Here is a 17,392-nt window from a genome sequence, read left to right on the forward strand (position 1 = left end):
ACAGGACTGGATGCCATGATCTTAGTTTTTTGAATGCTGAGTTTTAAGCCAACTTTTTCACTCTCCTCTTTCATTTTCATCAAGAGGCTCTTTTGTTCCTCTTCACTTTCTGTCATAAGGCTGGTGTCATCTGTGTATCTGAGGTTATTGATATTTCTCCCAGCAATCTTGTGCTTTCATCTTGTGATTCCAGCTTGTGCTTCATCCAGTCCGGCATTCGAATGATGTACTCTGCATATAGGTTAAATAAGCAGGATGACAATATACAGCCTTGACGTACTCCTTTTCCTATTTGGAACCAGTCCGTTGTTCCACGTCCGGTTCTAACTGTCGCTTCTTGACCTGCATACAGATTTCTCAGGAGGCAGGTCACATGGTCTGGTATTCCCATCTCTTAAGAATTTTCCAGTTTGTTGTGATCCACACAGTCAAGGGCTTTAGCATGGTCAGTAAAACAGAAGTAGGTGTTTTTCTAGAATTTCCTTGCTTTTTCTATGATCTAATGGATGTTGGCACTTTGATCTCTGGTTCCTCTGCCTTTTCTAGCTTGAACATCTGGAAGTTCATGGTTCATGTACTGTTGAAGCCTGTCTTGGAGAATTTTGAGCATTACTTTGCTAGCGTGTGAGATGAGTGCAATTGTGTGGTACTTTGAGTATTCTTTGGCATTGCCCTTCTTAGGGATTGGAATGAAAACTGACCTGTTCCAGTCCTGTGGCCACTGCTGAGTTTTCCAAATTTGCTGGCATATTGAGTGCAGCACTTTCACAGCATCATCTTTCAGGATTTGAAATAGCGCAACTGGAATTCCATCTCCTCCACTAGCTTTGTTCGTAGTGATGCTTCCTAAGGCCCACTTGACTTCATATTCCAGGATGTCTGGCTCTAGGTGAGTGATCACACCATCGAGATTATCTGGGTTGTGAAGATCTTTTTTGTACAGTTATTCTGGGAATTCTTGCCACCTTTTAATATCTTCTGCTTCTGTTAGGTCCATACCATTTCTGTCCTTTATTGTGCTCCATCTTTGATGAAATGTTCCCTTGGTATGTCTAATTTTCCTGAAGAGATCGCTAGTCTTTCCCATTCTATTGTTTTCCTCGATTTCTTTGCATTGATCACTGAGGAAGGCTTTCTTATCTCTCCTTGCTATTCTTTGGAACTCTGCATTCAGATGGGTGTATCTTTCCTTTTCTCTTTTGCCTTTAGCTTCTCTTCTTTTCACAACTATCTGTAAGGCCTCCTCAGACAAGTATTTTTGCCCTTTTGCATTTCTTTTTCTTGGGTATAGTTTGATTCCTGTGTCCTGTACAATGTCATGAACCTCTGTCCATAGCTCTTCAGGTACTCTGTCTATCATATCTAATCACCTTAGAACAAATTAAAAGGAAAACACAATAATGTCCAGAGGGAAATTTGGAACTGTAAAAGTCTACATTAAAAAAGAAAGATCTTAAGTCAACAACTTAAATGTATACCATAATAAAGATTACAAATAAGATACATACACAAAATACAGAAAAGAAAAACAATAAAGAAAAATCAATGAAATCAAAACTTGGTGCTTTAAAAAGATAAAAATTTGGCAAAGTTTTTAGCCACCAAACTGGATAACTCAGATGAAGTATACAAATTCCTAGAAACAGATAAACTTTCAAAACAGACTCAAGAGGAAACAGGAAAATCTGAATAGACCTATAAGAAGTATTGAGATTGAATTATTAAGAAAAAAGATTCATGTCAATGTATGACAAAACCCACTACAATATTGTAAAGTAATTAGCCTCCAACTAATAAAAATAAATGAAAAAAAAGAAAAAGAATAAAGAAAAAAAGAAATTCTCAACAAAGAAAAGCCCCAGGATAAGATGACTTCCCTGGTAAGCTGTACTATTTAAAGAATTAATACCAATACTTCTCAAACTCTTCCAAAAAGCTGAAGAGGTGGGAACACTTCCTAAATCATTATATGTAGCCAGCATCACCCTGCTATCGAGGCCAGATAAAGATATCACAATAAAAAAATTACAACCTAATACCTTTGATAAATACTGATGCAGAAAGTAGCAAACTGCATTCAATAGTATATAAGAAGGAGTATAAACCGTGACCAGGTGCAATTTATCTGAGGAATGCAAGGATCATTTAATATATGAAAATCAATCAACATAATATACCATTAATAGAATGAAAGTTTGAAAAACTATGATCATCTTAATGCAAAAAACCACTTGCCAAAATCTAACACTCTTTCATGACAAAAGCACTCAACATACTAGAAATAACACAGAATATTCTCAGTATGATGAAGGTCATATATGAAAAACCCATTGTTAACATCATAATGATGTGAAATATCATTATGATGTGAAAAATCAGAAAGCTTTTCCTCTAAGATAAAGACAAAGATGGCCACTTTTGCCATTTCTATTCAATATAGTACTTGAAGTTCTAGCCAGAGAAATTAGGCAAGAAAAGGAAATAAAAGGCATTCAAACTGGAAAGAAAGAAGTGAAATTACCTCTGTTCGGAGATAACACATTGTTATATGCAGATAGCCCTAAAGAACACACACACACACACTGCTAGAATTTATGAATTTAGCAAAGTTGCAGGGTACAAAATCAACACACCACAGTCAGTTGTATTTGTATTCACTAGCAATGAATAATTTGAAAAGGAAATTAAGAAAACAATTACATTTAAACATAGAGAATAAAATAATTGGGAAAAATTAAACTAAGGAGTTGAAAGACTTATACACTGAAAACTGCAAAATACTGTCAAAAGAAATTAAAGCAAACTTAAATAAATGGGAAGACATCCTGTATTTATGGATTTGAAGACAATATTGTTACTATGTCAATACAACCCAAAATGAATCTAAACAGATTCAATGAATCACTATCAACATCTCAATAGCATTTTTTCAAGAAATATAAAAACTCATCCTAAAACTTATTTGGATTTTTAAGGGATTCCAATAACCAAAACAATTTTGAAAAAGATCAAAATTGGAAGACTCTGACTTTTTGACTTCAGAACTTACTGCAAAGCCACAGAAATCAAAACATTGTAACGTTAGTAAGAGGATAGACTGTAGACAAGTGGAATAGAATAGAAAATCCAGAAATAAACCTTTGCATATCTGGCCAATTGATTTCCAACAAGAGTGCCAAGAGCATTCAATGGGAAGAGAACACTTTTTTTTTTTTTAAACAAATACTGCTGGTACAAACAAGATATCAACACGCAAAAGAATAAAGCTAGTCCCTTACCAAACACTACATATAAAAATTAACTCAAAATGGATTAAAAGCTCTAAACATAAGAGCTACAGATATTTAAACTCTTAGCATCTTTAGAGACCTCTTAGAAGGAAACATGGAGAGAAAGCTTTATAATATTGGATTTGGCAATGATTTACCGGATATGATACCAAAGTCACAGGCAATAAAAAGAAAAAATAGGTAAACTGGACTTCATGAAAATTAAAAATGTTTACGTATCAAAAGACATTATCAACAGAGCAAAAAGGCAACCCAAGGAATAGAAGATGATTTTTACAAATCATATTATCTGAAAAGAGATTAATATCTATCCAGAATATATAGAGAACTCTTCCAACTCAACAACAACAAAAACACTCAATTCAAAAGCTCTTTCCACCATACAATGGTGGATACAATAAGAAGTCTGCAACCTGGAAGGCCCTCACCCTAGCATGCTGATACGTTCATGTCAGACATCCAGCACTCAGGACTGTGAAAATAAATTTCTTTTGTTTATAGTTTAAAAATGGGCAAAAGACTTGAATCAAAGAAGACCTACAAATGGACGATAAGCACCTGAAAAGATGCCCAACATAACCTATTATTAGGGAAATGCAAAACAAAACTAGAAGATACCACTTCATACCTATCAAGATGACTACTATTTTTAAAAAATCAGAAAAATTTTAAAAAGTGTTAGCAAGGATGTGGAGAAAGTGGAATCCTTATGTATTGTTGGTGGGAATGTAAAATAGTGCAGCTGCTCTGGAAAGTAGTTTGGTGATTCCTCAAAAAGTTAAAACTATAAATACCATATGATTTAGCGATTCCACTTCTGGAATCCCAAAGAACTGAAAGCAAAGACTCAAAGAAATATCTATATACCCATGTTCACAGTAGCATTATTCACAACAGTTAAAAGATAGAAGCACCCCAAGTGTCCATCAATGGATGAATGGATAAAAAAAATCGTGGCATATACATACAATGGACTATCACTCAGTGTTAAAAAATGCTCACTTATGCTACAACATGGATGAAATTTGAAGACATTATGCTAAGTGAAATAAACCAGTTTACAAAAAGACAAATACTATATGATTCTACTAATATTAGGTACCTAAAGAAGTCACATTCATAGACAGAATGATAGTTGAAAAGGGCTGGGGCTAAAGGGGGCATATATAGGCAAATATTTTTCATTGAGTGTAAAGTTTCAGTTCTACAAAATGAAAAAATTTTGTAGACATATGGTGGTCTACATATGTATGTAGATATGTGTAGATATGGTGGTCTACATATGTATGTAGACATATGATGGTTGGACAATATAAATATAATTAATACCACTGAACTGTATATATTTTTAAAAGGTTAAGATGTTAAATTTTATGTTATGCGTATTTGACCACAATTTTTAAAATAACTGAACCTGGAAAGCATTATACTAAGTGAAATAGGTTAGTGACAAAAGGGAAAATATTGTATGATTCCTCTTACATGAGGTAAGAAAAGAAGTCAAATTCACAGAGACTGACAGTAGAATAGCGGTTACCAGTGGCTGGATAACCAGTTACCAGAAAGAGGGGCTGGATAGTTGTTTCTTATTGTGTAGTTTCTATCTGGGATAACAAAAAAGTTCTAGAAATGGACAGTTGTGAATAGTTAAGAAAAAAACCAAAACCTTATTAAGAATCGCAGATATCTGAACAACACCATCAGCAGAGCTGACCAAGAGGACCTGGCCCAGCACAGATAAGAGAGCTGATGTGGTGGAGTCTGAACAGAAAAGTAGAGACTAGCCTGCCCGAGGCCTGGGTGCAGACCCTGCAGGGCCTTGGGGCCCGGTTATGAGCTCTCAATTCTGTTCCAGAATAATGGAGCAGAGATTTGAGGAGTTTAATGGAGGTGCAGTGTCAGGAGGGTGCTACAGAAGAGGAAGAGAGGAAGTTCAGACGGGGAGTGTGGATACGAGACAGAACGAAAGGCGATGACCTCAAGCACCTGTGAAGCAGTGACCAAGACTCACAACTTGGGTCAAAAATCAGTCCCAGCAAGTTTTAAAGAACTGAAAACACACAAAAGTTGTTCTCTTATCACAGTGCATTTAGGCTAAACAAACAAACAAACAAAACACTAACAAAAAGATTAATAACTATATTGCTCAGTTGTGTCCAACTCTTTGCAAGCCCATGGACTGTAGCATGCTGGACTCCACTGTCCATGGGATTTCCCAGGCAAGAATACTGGAGTGGGTTTCCATTCCCTTCTCCAGGTGATCTTCCCGACCCAGGGATTGAACCTGAGTCTCCTGCTTGGCAGGCGGATTCTTTACCACCTGAGAAGACACTAATAACTATATTACCTCAATTAATTAATATAGTACCTCAAATCACCATGGAAACTATAAAATATTTGAACAGAAGGCTAAAGAAAATGCTATATATAGAAATCTTTGGAATGCAGCTAATACCAGTAGAAGGAATTTTATAGCCTGAATACCTATATTAAAAGAAGAAAGGCTCAAAATCAATGCACTACATATCTCAAGAAACTTTCTAGAAAAAAGTAACCCAAAGATAAAAGAAATAATAAAAGAAACTAATGAAACATACAATAAAGAATTATCACCAAAGTGATGTGCACTTTGAAAAGGTTAATAAAATTTATAAACTGAGAGAAATCACCATTATCAGGAATGAAAAACAAGACATCACTGGAAATCCTGCGAACTGTGAAGAGAAGATATTACAAACAACTTTATATCAATTAATTGGAAAACAGATAAATTTAGAGATGTACCGATTGTTAGAAAAGCAGAATTTAACAGAAAGAATAGAAAACCTAAATGGTACTAAAACTGTAAAGGAAATTAAATTCATAATGGAAACCTTACCCTCAAGGGATGGAGGGATATGTGACAAATACATACCAGCAAAATGTCAATCACAGCTCACAGGAAGAGGTACCTGAGAGTTCACTGAAGAATTTTCAATCTTTTGTACATTTGAAACTTTTGAACCTTCCCACACTCAAAAAAATAAAATAAAAGGCCATCATCAAAAAATGTACAGACAATAAATGCTGGAGAGAGTGTGAAGAGAATGTTGGTAGAAATGTAAATCGGTACAGCCACCGTGGGCTTCCCTTGTGGCTCAGCTGGTAAAGAATCTGACTGCAATGCGGGAGACCTGGGTTTTGATCCCTGGGTTGGGAAGATCCCCTGGAGAAGGGAAAGGCCACCCACTCCAGTATTCTGGCCTAGAGAATTCCATGGACTGTATAGTCCATGGGGTCAGAAAGAGTCGGACATGACTGAGCGACTTTCACTTCACTTCACAGCCACTGTAGAGAACAGTATGGAGGCTTCTCAAAAAACTAAAAACAGAGTTACCATATGATCCTATAATCCCTCTCCTGGGCATGTATGGGGACAAAAACATGGCCCAAAAGGATACATGCACACCAATGTTCATTGTAGCACTGTTTACAATAGGCAAGACATGGAAGCAACCTACTGGCCCATGGACGGATGAACAGATAAAGATGTGGTACACATATACAGTGAAACATTACTTAGCCATTAAAAAGAATGAATAATGCCTTTTGGAGTAACATGGATGGTCTTAAAGACTGTCATACTGAATGAAGTAAGTCAGACCAAGCAAGACAAATATTGTAAAATATCACTACTTTATGCAAAGTCTTGAAAAAAATGATACAAATGAACTTATTTACAAAACAGAAACAGACTCACAGACTTGAACGAACTTATAGTTACTGTGGGGAAGGATGGGCGCAGGAACAGCTAGGGAGTTTGGGACTGACGTACATACTGCTATATTTAAAATGGACAGGGACTTCCCTGGTGGTCCAGTGGTTAACAATCCACCTTCTACTGCAGGGGATGCGAGTTCCACCCCTGGTTGGGGAAGATCCCACATGCTTGCTGCAGGGCCACTAAGCCTGCACATTGCAACTCCTGAGCTCACACACTCTAGAGCCTGCATGCCACAACTAGGGAGTCTGTGCGCCAATCAACAGAACCCCACACACCACAACTAGAGAGAAGCCCCCACGCACAACTAGAGAAAGTCTGTGTGCAACAAAGAGGCCACGGGCCACAGTGAAGACTCAGTGCAGCCCCCTCCCCCACCAAAAAATGGATAACCAACAAGGACCTACTGTATAGCACAGGGAACTTTGTTCAGTATTAGGAAACAACCTAAATGGGAAAAAACATTGAAAAAAGAACAGACACATGTGTATGTATAACTGGAACACTTTGCTGTACCTTTGAAACCAAGACCACATTATTAGTTGACCACATTCCAATATAAAATAAAAAGTTTAAAAAAAAAAAAAACCCAGAATAAAATAAAACCTCCTGGCCCAGATGGCTTCACCAGTAAACTTTGCTAAACATTTCAGGGAGAAATAACATAATCTTGCACAAACTCCCCCAGGAGACTAAAAAAGAGGGAATACTCCTTCAAAGTAGGTTTTGAAGTCAGCAGTCCTGATCCAGGAACAATCATACAACAGAACCAAAGACAGCAGCTCCTCACTTCTGCCCCACGTGTTCTGGGCACACCTGAGCTAAAACGCAACAAGAGGTATCCCCTGGGTATGTCATGCAGACCATGCCCACTTTGCCAGCTTGGGTTCTGATGGAAGACAGTGAAGGTGGGGCCAGCAGGACAAGGCCACATCTGCTAGCTGCTGGCCAGTCCCACCGAGACACTGCCCAGCACCAGGTCAGGGCCTACTGCTCTGCTGAGATCTGGAGTCATGGCTTCACTCCCATTCCGTCCCCTCGACTCTGGGCAAATCCATCCCCTTTCACCCCCTCACCATGCCCCACTTACAGCCCGCGCCTCGCCAGAGGCCAGAGGCCAGCCTGCTGTGGCCTCCATGTCATGCAATTTCTGCGTCTGCTTCAACTGGTTGAGTGACGGCTTTAGCTGTGTGGCCCCGACCGTCTTGCTTGTCCACTCGTCCACCAGCTTGTGCAGGTCGTCCGTGAAGGTGCCTTTCTTGTTGTTGCTGTTGTTCACCTGCGCCTGGATGTGCAGGGCAGGTTGGGGGCCCGGCTCAGGGCCCGGGACCAGGCTGCTGGTGGAGGACCCTGGGGAGCACACACAGGCCAGGTTGGTGACACCGCCCGCCAGCACCACTGGCCGGCTGCAGTCATTTCAACAATGGTCTCGCTTAAGCCAGGCAACACCTTGCTTCAGGAGATGGTCTGCATTTGGGGGTCCATGCAGTTTTAGACACAGTGGAGTGATCTCAGGCTACAAGGCTTTGCCAGGCAGCCATTACCCATCTCAACAGTCAGGGGTCAGGATCCCAACTGCTGGCAGCTTTACACAGTATCCACTCTGTGCCCACACTGCCCAGGACCACCAGACTTCCGTGTGTGGGAGTTCAGAAAACTGCCGGTATAGCTGGACCCAGACTAGGGGCAAAGTCCTCCGGCTTCTGCACTCGAAGTTCTAACATGAGTATCCAGGGGAGACTCAACAATACTTCGGGCAGAGTGCGTAGCAGCTACCAATATCCTTCCAACAAAGGGAAGACGCTTGCAATAGGTTGGACTGCTGTTTCTGTGAACGATAATGATTTGGGGATCTGGAATTTAAGACACAGAAACCATGCCTCTCCTTAGCAGAGCATGTAATAAAAATAAGGGGTACAAACACCCAGAGCCTTGGTGCCAACTAAGAGGCTGATGCTTGTAGAAAAAGGAACTGGGAGGCCCAGATGCCCAACGAAGGCCTGGGGCTGTGGCTTAGGTGAAGCTGGACAACGGTGAGCACACTTGGCCACTTTACTCAAAGGTCTTTTTTAAGGACCAAAATAGGACTTTCAAACTTTCAAAAATTATGTCCCTTTCCTCATCCAGTACATAATTTCTGGTTGGCAATTTTGGATAAGCCAATTTTTTAATTTTCTGCACTAAATAAATAACCCAATGACCATCTCTTCAAACAAGTCATTGCAAAACATAGTTTACTTTAGAGGCTAGCAATGAAAAAGCACAGACACAAACAGTTAAACATTAGTGATGAGATTTTACACACGTTGCTATTTCTACATGAACATTTCAGCCCAAAAAGAAAAACAGAAAAATTTTAAAAATTAAAAAAAAAAGAGGCATGAGATGAGAGCAGTGGGCGGCCCAGGTAAACTGATACCCATTTTGTCCCGGCATCTCTCCTCTGTAGGGGCACTCATCTTTAGCACTTGAAGGAAATACTCATTCCTACGGTTTTGGAAAAGGAGCCAATTAATGATGGGTAATACATGGACGTTTCGGAGAAGGAAAGCCAGTTAGGTGTGAACTGGCGAGAATGCACAAACTCTAGGAGCCACGGAGGCTTGAAAGGGTGCCTGAGGGCGGCTATCTCGCCAGGTGGAGGCCCAGCAGCACCCACGGAGGGTGGGCACGGAGCGGGTCCACACCCGCCTGCCCGCTGGGCCCTCGGCTCCCGGTCCAGCCGCGGAAACCCTGATGCACATTAGCCACAATAAAGCCCATGCGATGGAAGCGGACAAGGGGTAAAAAACCCGATAATTACGACTGCTGTGCTCTTTGCCTAGACAGAGACGCTTCAAGGCAGACCCTGCAAGGGAAGAAGAAACGACACAAGACCACAGGGTTAGGCGGGACAGCACACGAGGGGGACAAGCCACCACACTCTAAGCAAAGGTCATCAGTGTGCGAGGAGGAGCAAAGGCCAGCAGTTCAGAGAGAAGGGACCAGCCTCCTGGGCTAACTGGGAGGCCCCCACGTCAGTGTGGAGGTTCACACGAGCTTCGCCGAGGGGCGGAGGTGCAGGGCCAAGCCCCAAGCTTCAGGTAGAAGTGTGTGTGTCTCTAGAAGCATATTCCAAAAAAAAAAAAAAAAAAAAAGAGAGAGAAAGAGAGATAGCAAAAGAAAAAAAAAAAAACAATTAAAAAAAAAAAAAAAAGCAAAGCACACTGCTTGGCTTTCAAATGTAAGGTTTTGGGGAGTCCTGCTGGTTGAGGCAGGATGCCCAGTAAAAGTCAGCCAGGAGAACTCTCAGTGGAGCACAGCGTGGCCCTGCCTGGTGTTAGGCTCATGGGCAGTTTTCCAAGTGCAAAAAGATACATTGTTTTGCAGATTTGAGGCCAATCCGGGATCTTGGGCTGCCCTGAACAGGCCAGTGGTGAGTGTTGAGACAGAAATATGAGGAGCCCTGTCTACAGAGGTGGGAGGGAAGCTGATCCTCATTCTTGGTAACACAGCTGCCTCGTTGGGTATTCCCTATCCCTATCTCACCCTATGGGGCAAGGTGAGAGGCCCCCTTACTGCACCATCACTAAGAGCTCCCAGACCCCGTGCTCCCAGAGGCTGCCTGTGCTAAGACAGATGGACAGTAACTTTAGTGTTTGGCATTGACAATTAGTGCCCACCTGGAGGGCAGATGAGCTGGTTGAAAGGGGCTGCCACACCCAGCTTACCGTGTGGCATTCCAGGCAGCCGAGCAGGCAAAGATGGGATGGGCAAGGATGGCTCAGATGCTCCCAAGGTCACTCAGCAAGGCCACGCTAGCATGGAGGGTCTGTTTGTGCTCCTGCCCACGGCCCCTCCCCTGGAGCACGATTCCCTACACACCCCCATTCTCCCAAGAGAGTGCCCACCACAGCACCATTCCCAGCTCCCTCACTACGGAAGGCCAGACCCTGTTTACTGTATTTGGGGACAGGGGCAAAGGCTTATTGGGGAAAAGCTGTACACATTGGCTCAGAAACCTAGCTCACACTGAGCTGCACTTATCTTGGTTCATCCTATTGTGTTCGCTGAGGCTGACTTGGTAAAAAGGGAGGTGCTATTCAGTTGGGGTCTGTAAAGAGAATAAAATGGAATTGGGCCAGGCAGGCACAATCCAGACTGATTCTCAGTGGGAACTTTGAAAAGTTTTTACTGGTCTGCATCCTGAGGTGGACGCACAGAGCCCTTTAGGGGTTCCAAGGTACAAAGGGAGGCGGGTTCTGGGCTCTGTGACCGTTTATGACAAGTGAACACAGATTTCCTAGTCGAGATCCTGGGGTCGTACTGTCCTCTGGACCACAGCAGTCCCCTATAGACGACCCTGGGACCTGGGACTAAGTACTCTGCCAGCTCCCTGCAGTTTAACCGTAACAGGTTCTTTCGAGAGGCTGCTCTGTGCCTGCCTGGCAGCTCCTAGTGTTGCTAGAGCTCCGCATTCAGAGCTATCTCCTGTCACCCTCATGGGAAAGAGAACACGCCAGCCAGCCATAGAAGCTGCCTGCTAGAGGGAGTCTCTGCCTGTGGTCAGCCTGAAATCAGGGCTCCGGATCGATCTTTCTGGTTACCCAGGCAGGGTCAAAGCCTGACACCAGGACACCGTGCTCAGAGCCAGAAAGCGATACCAACCCACACCCTCACTGGACACAGCATGAGGGATGGAGCATAGCTCCTGGCCTTCCATGCCCTGGCTGAACACGGGCCCTGAGGTGGCCAGAGCCTGGTCAGCTCCCAGCCCTTGGGGTGGGTCTTTAACACAAACAAACCAGATTTGGATCCCTCCACACAGGTCACACTGTCTGGCTCTACAAAACCACAGCTGAGCAGGCCTCATGTGGCTAACCAGTCCATACTCACACCAGAGCCCTGCCCATCCTCAAGTAGCCCCTTGAATCTCTTCCCCTGTGTCTGTTCCCTGGCCTGAGTCCTGCTCTAAACACACACCATGCAGACAGCGCCTGATGAACAAGCCTCTACCCAGCCCTGCTCAACCCACACCACACTAGTATACACATCGAGTTCCTGCCTACAGAGCAGGAAGGAACAAGGCAGCTACAAGGAACATAAGCTACAAGGGAGCAATGCAAGGGCAGCAGGCCTGCACAGAACTCACAAAGGGCCCACATGGGACACACCAGGGGCCCACTTGCAGCCCACAGGATACCTACATGGGACCCACACAGGCCCATAGGAAGCCGACATCAGGTGCACTTGGGGAATAATGGTTTTAACCAGCCCCACCCCCTGGTTTCCCATGAAGAGAGAGTCCTCCCCATAGCACTTCCATCCTTAGCCAAGGCTTAGCAAAAGCCAGTTTAGCAACCCCAGAAATACTCCGAGAAGCTTCCACACGGGCAGATGCTAGGGATCTGGGGCTTGGCAGCCTCTCCCAGCTACTGAGAAAACTGTTCTTCCCAGACTGCAAAGGAGCAACACACTGGATGACCTAACATCTTGTCCTGGTGCAGCTCGTGTCTGCAGGACCCCCCATAGCCAGGCCAGGAGTCTCAGGCATTGCCCAGGCCTGCATGCAACGAGGCCCCCCACCCCACTTGCCCCTATATTCACTTTGGCATAGAAACAGAGGCGGCTCCTGGTATGGATGGCCAGCCCTGTCACGCACCCGATCGATATTGTTTAGACCCTTGGACTGCCAGAATAACACCTCAAATCTCAGGATACATGATGCAGGCAAACAGCTCAAGAGGTGGGCCAGGGCAGCCACTATCACATCTGCCTGGGCCAGGCCCTGCAGCCACTATCACACCTGCAGTTTATCAAGGTTCATATAGTAACAAAGCTCACGAGGACCTGGGGACAACAGCCTCAGTGCGGACCAGCCAGGGGCCTCCCTGCTTCCCCCATGGCAAGAGGAGCAACTCCGCCGGTCAGCCTTGCACCTGACATCAGGTGCTCTCTTCTGGCAGAGAAGACAAATGGGACATAGAGACAAAACATCCTGGGTGTCTCTGTATCAAGCCACCTAGATCCGAGAACGGAGCTGAAACTTCTCTGGGAAGCAGGACCAGGGAGGAAGGATGTGTCTCGGCTCTACCCTAGCGTGACTCCACCCTGAACGTCATTCCCCAACTGGCACAGGGCCTACCCTTAGGACAGTTCATCCTGAGTGCCCGTAGTGTAGGCTGGGGCTTCGTGAGTCCCCAGAGGGAGGGTTGAGAATAGTCCCAGGTGAGGGAAGAACCTGGGGGGCTGCACTGTGGCACCTAGCGGTCCCAGAGACAAACCTGCTACAGCATGGACGACACCCGGCCTGCTGCTGATGGACATGTGAGAAAAACAGAGGGCAGACCCCACCGTTCCACGTGCACAAAGAAAGGCTTGGCCTGCGCCAGTCTCTGTTCCGATGAAGAGTGGTGGCGGGGGGGGGGGGGGGGGCGCAGGGAAGATCAATGGGTCTGACCACAGCTTCTGACCAACAGGACACAACCACTTTCTGAACATGACCTCACACCCCTGACTCCAGGCTTCCTTGAACCCTCCACTGGCTCCAAGGAGGGATCTGTGCCCAGAGCCTCACTCCCAAGTCTGCCCTTCCCTGAGTGCCAGCCAGCATACGGCTCTGGGGGCTGGCCTGTTCTGGTGCCCACCCTACGGCAGCACCCAGGCTTCACCCTCCCCTGGCTCTCCATCCTGAGCATGGCTGCTTCACCACCTCGAGTTACCGCCTCACCTCCACAAGTTGCCTGCAGCTCCACCCCAGGTGCCCCCACCCATCTCCAGCCCCTCTTAGCTTCTCCAAGCTTCATGGAAGCTGGGACCTTCTTTGTGTACTTCAAAGCTTAACACAGGTTTTATTTTCCTAGAGTCCTGTCTCCTGTACAAACTGAAAACCTTCTCTTGGCTTTACCTCCAGCTCTGGGCTGGACCAGTTGCCCCCGCAACCCTAGAGCCATGGCCCTCAGCTCCCAAGCTCAAGCTCCCTCTGCCCTTGCAGCCAACCCGAAGTTCCCCTGCCTCTCAGGCTTCAGGTGCTGAAGCCAGCCCTAAACATTTCCCTCTGGTCTCTCACTGAGGCATGTGCTCCGTCTCCTCTCAGAGCACAAAGCTCCGGGGTCACCCAGAAACCGGCAGACTACAGGTCCAAGAGAACCCCCTGCCGGGCTCAGCAAATACCAGCACCCGTGGGACAGGCTGGGGAGTCCTCGGGTATCTCACCCCGTTAGAGGGGCAGGGGCAGGGGCACAGGCTCAAGCTTCACATGGCTCAGCTGGAGGCTTCAGTGAGCAGGTCCAGGGCAGGAACCCACAGTACACCCTCCTGACCTGCAACCTCAGAGCATGTGGGGGCCATGTTGTGGCCCAAAGACTAGGAGCTCAGCCATGCTGCTGCTGCTGAGTCGCTTCAGTCATGTCCAACTCTGTGCGACCCCATAGGCTCCCCCATCCCTGGGATTCTCCAGGCAGGAACACTGGAGTGGGTTGCCATTTCCTTCTCCAATGCATGAAAGTGAAAAGTGAAAGTGAAGTTGCTCAGTCATGTCCGACTCTTAGCGACCCCATGAACTGCAGCCTACCAGGCTCCTCCATCCATGGGATTTTCCAGGAAAGAGTACTGGAGTGGGGTGCCATTGCCTTCTCCGAGCTTAGCCATGGTATGCCTAAAAGGGCCACTATGTGAAAACAGGCAGCATTACTGGATTCATAGCATTAGAGGAAATAAAGCCTTATGGGCCAGCCTGTACCACCACCTAAAATCAATCTATGTAGGCCAGCTCCCTGTTTGCCACCAAGCCGTGCCATACACATTCCTTTCTTCCTAGCCACACACACAAGCACAGAAGGAAAACATAAACCCTTTGTCCCTACTGAGCCTCAAATAATTTTTATCTTGAAACAATAATTAATAATGATATAAATGAAAACCCTTAAAAAAAAAGTAGAACCACCTGAGTAGAAAGGTAGCCTGGCAATGATCTCAGGGGCTACATGGTACTCTTCACTCACACTTTTACCCCAAATGCCCTGCTCCAATCTGCTTCCCACGCCTGGCCGGCCACCCTCACAGCAGTGATATACACACTTGTCCGACTAGGAGATGCCTAGAGATGCCTAGAGGTGCAGATGCCCTCGCCACAGCTTCCCAGGCGAGGCCGGGCACACACGGGCAGAAGAAAGAGGACTAGTGGGTGATGCGCGAGGTGAGCAGGGAGCCAGGATGCATGCAGGCCTCCCAGCCCCTTACCCAACTTGGCAACTAGCCTGCAGACCCAAGACACCTGAGCAGAAATGGGGGGGGCGGGCTGGGGTAGGGGTTGCTGTTAGCGGTCGAGGAGCACTGGGCAGTTCCTGAGCATTTCTACACAGTCCTATGCCTCTGACCTGTCCCTCCCGGGGAGGGTGCCAGAGTCACTCTGATGGGGATGGACACTGAACTCTGATGGATGCCTGCCATGGATGTGGCCTCAGATCCCAACAAGCACAATGTATCTTTATTGTACCAGCAAAAGCCAGAGGCCCTAAACCAGCATGTACAATCCAATGGGTAAAAAACTTAATAATTCTGTTGAAAAACAAAAACCAGAAAACCTCACAGCTTCTGAATCATTGGCCAATTGATCTGAGGGAGGAAAACGATTTTGGACAGCCTGAGCAGACGCGCCATTCCTGGACATGGAGTCCCTGGGTACTAGCAGTGTGTTCCAGGGAGGCAGATGATGACTGGGACTTGAGTTTTGATTTAGCAGAGCTTTGGGGAACTGAATAATTGACTTCATCTCTGAGGTTGGTGAGATGAGAGGGAAATACACCAAGTAAAGTGCTCCAGCTAGAGAGAAGAGCAGGAGGGGCTGGGCCCCCACAGAGAGGCACAGCAGGAGGCTTGGGTCAGAGATTCCTGACGTGACGAGAATGGAGCGGGGGCTGGGGCATCCTAGCTGGAGCACCTTCTCTCAGCATTTCCACATGCAGGGAGCGGGGCAGTGGGTGAACAGTACTGGATGTTGTGATACGGCCCTTGTACAGAAGTTACACCCTCCAGTGACCTTCTAGAACTGTCTCGGCTCGCTACATGCATGTCTTCAGAGTCCAGACACGTGTGAAACACACCATGCGTCTAGAGAAGGCCGGGGTTGTCTTTTTTGTTGTCGCTGGAACTGGGGACAGCGGACGTGTAAATCTGCCACGATTGCAACAGAAATAAAACTACGTCCAACGTAAAAAAAGAAAAAACAAAAAAAACAAAAAACACTAAACAAAACAAGTGACAAAAGAAATGCAGAGCACCTTGGGGCCTGGGGCAGAGCGCCGGAGGCTGGGAGTGGGCAAACCACTGCACATGCTTTTGGTGTCCAGGCATGAGCCAGCCAAGAGCATGCACTGGCGCTTTCTGGGGCCAGAAGGGTGGGCATGGACGGGGTTCCATTTTTTTTATATTAAGTACATGATTTCAATGGGGGTGGGGTAAGGTGTCCTACAAAATGTATGGAAGATAATGAAGACAGGGAGGGGCAGGGGAGAAACCAAGGGCCAGGAGGTGATAAAATACAAAAGAACAAATACAGACAGATGGACACAGACACGGGTCCACTGAGGAATCGAGCGCGAGGTTTGCTACTAGACTTATAGGTCACTCTCTCAGACGTTGGGTGGTAAACCGTCCAGCCTGCAAATGAATATAGAGGGAAGAAAACAGAGAGACAGGCATCAAGTACAGTCTCTGGGATTCCTCCTACACACCACCAGCCATATCAGCCTCTTCACTTAGCATCCACGGCTCCACCTAGCCCAGCCCAGAGGACCACAGCCACTGATCACATAATGGAAAGGAGGCAATGTTGGAGCGGAAGAGAAGCGGCCCCCAGGAGAGCGTGCGGGGCAGGGTGGGGGTGGGCACCAGCAGCGGTCACCAAGACTTCTCTGGAGAGAGATGGTGGGGGTGGAGCACCTCATCGCGCAGCTGCTGCATCCACGGCAGCGGTGACGAGCATTTCCTCCTCAAGGCCAATCTCCCAGCTCAAGAGAGAGCTGTGCCCTCGTCCCCCCAACTGGCCCTCCTGACGGAAGGACCCATGTTTAGTGGGGAGTGGGGTAGGGCGGGGGTGGGCCAGTGCCTGGGAACCGGCGCAGAGCACACAGCAGATGCCACATCTGACCTCTCAGTGGTCCTGGCGCCTTCCCCAGGCCGGCTCTTGCAAAGCGCACCTCCCTCTGAGCCGCTTACAGCAAGACTTGATGATGGGCAGGCCATCCACTTTTCTCGTTCAAAATCTACATCTAACGGTTTTTTTTTTTTTTCCTTAAGAGGCTGTCGGCAGCCTTGGCCGCAGCTCATGTCCCCTCTACGCCACACGGGCCCTATGAGGCTA

At 46.2% G+C, this 17,392-nt stretch overlaps 1 protein-coding gene across 6 annotated transcripts in view; it reads right to left on the reverse strand.

Annotated features, from left to right (window-relative positions):
- The window catches only part of WNK2 (WNK lysine deficient protein kinase 2), a 144,322-nt gene that overhangs the window by 14,929 nt on the left and 112,001 nt on the right, over positions 1-17,392 (reverse strand). For 2 of the 6 annotated variants that reach the window (XM_043927676.1, XM_043927674.1), the window contains 2 exons: positions 9,854-9,898; positions 8,141-8,400 (listed from right to left, as the gene is read on the reverse strand). In XM_043927676.1, coding sequence (XP_043783611.1) covers positions 8,141-8,400; positions 9,854-9,898 — 305 coding nt within the window. Of the gene's footprint in view, positions 1-8,140; positions 8,401-9,853; positions 9,899-16,590; positions 16,690-17,392 lie in introns of all 6 variants that reach the window. The other 4 variants (XM_043927677.1, XM_043927675.1, XM_043927672.1 and 1 more) reach the window with 3 other exon arrangements.

The sequence above is a fragment of the Cervus elaphus genome, chromosome 16 (assembly GCF_910594005.1).
Source record: "Cervus elaphus chromosome 16, mCerEla1.1, whole genome shotgun sequence".
NCBI classification, from domain to species: Eukaryota; Metazoa; Chordata; class Mammalia; order Artiodactyla; family Cervidae; genus Cervus; species Cervus elaphus.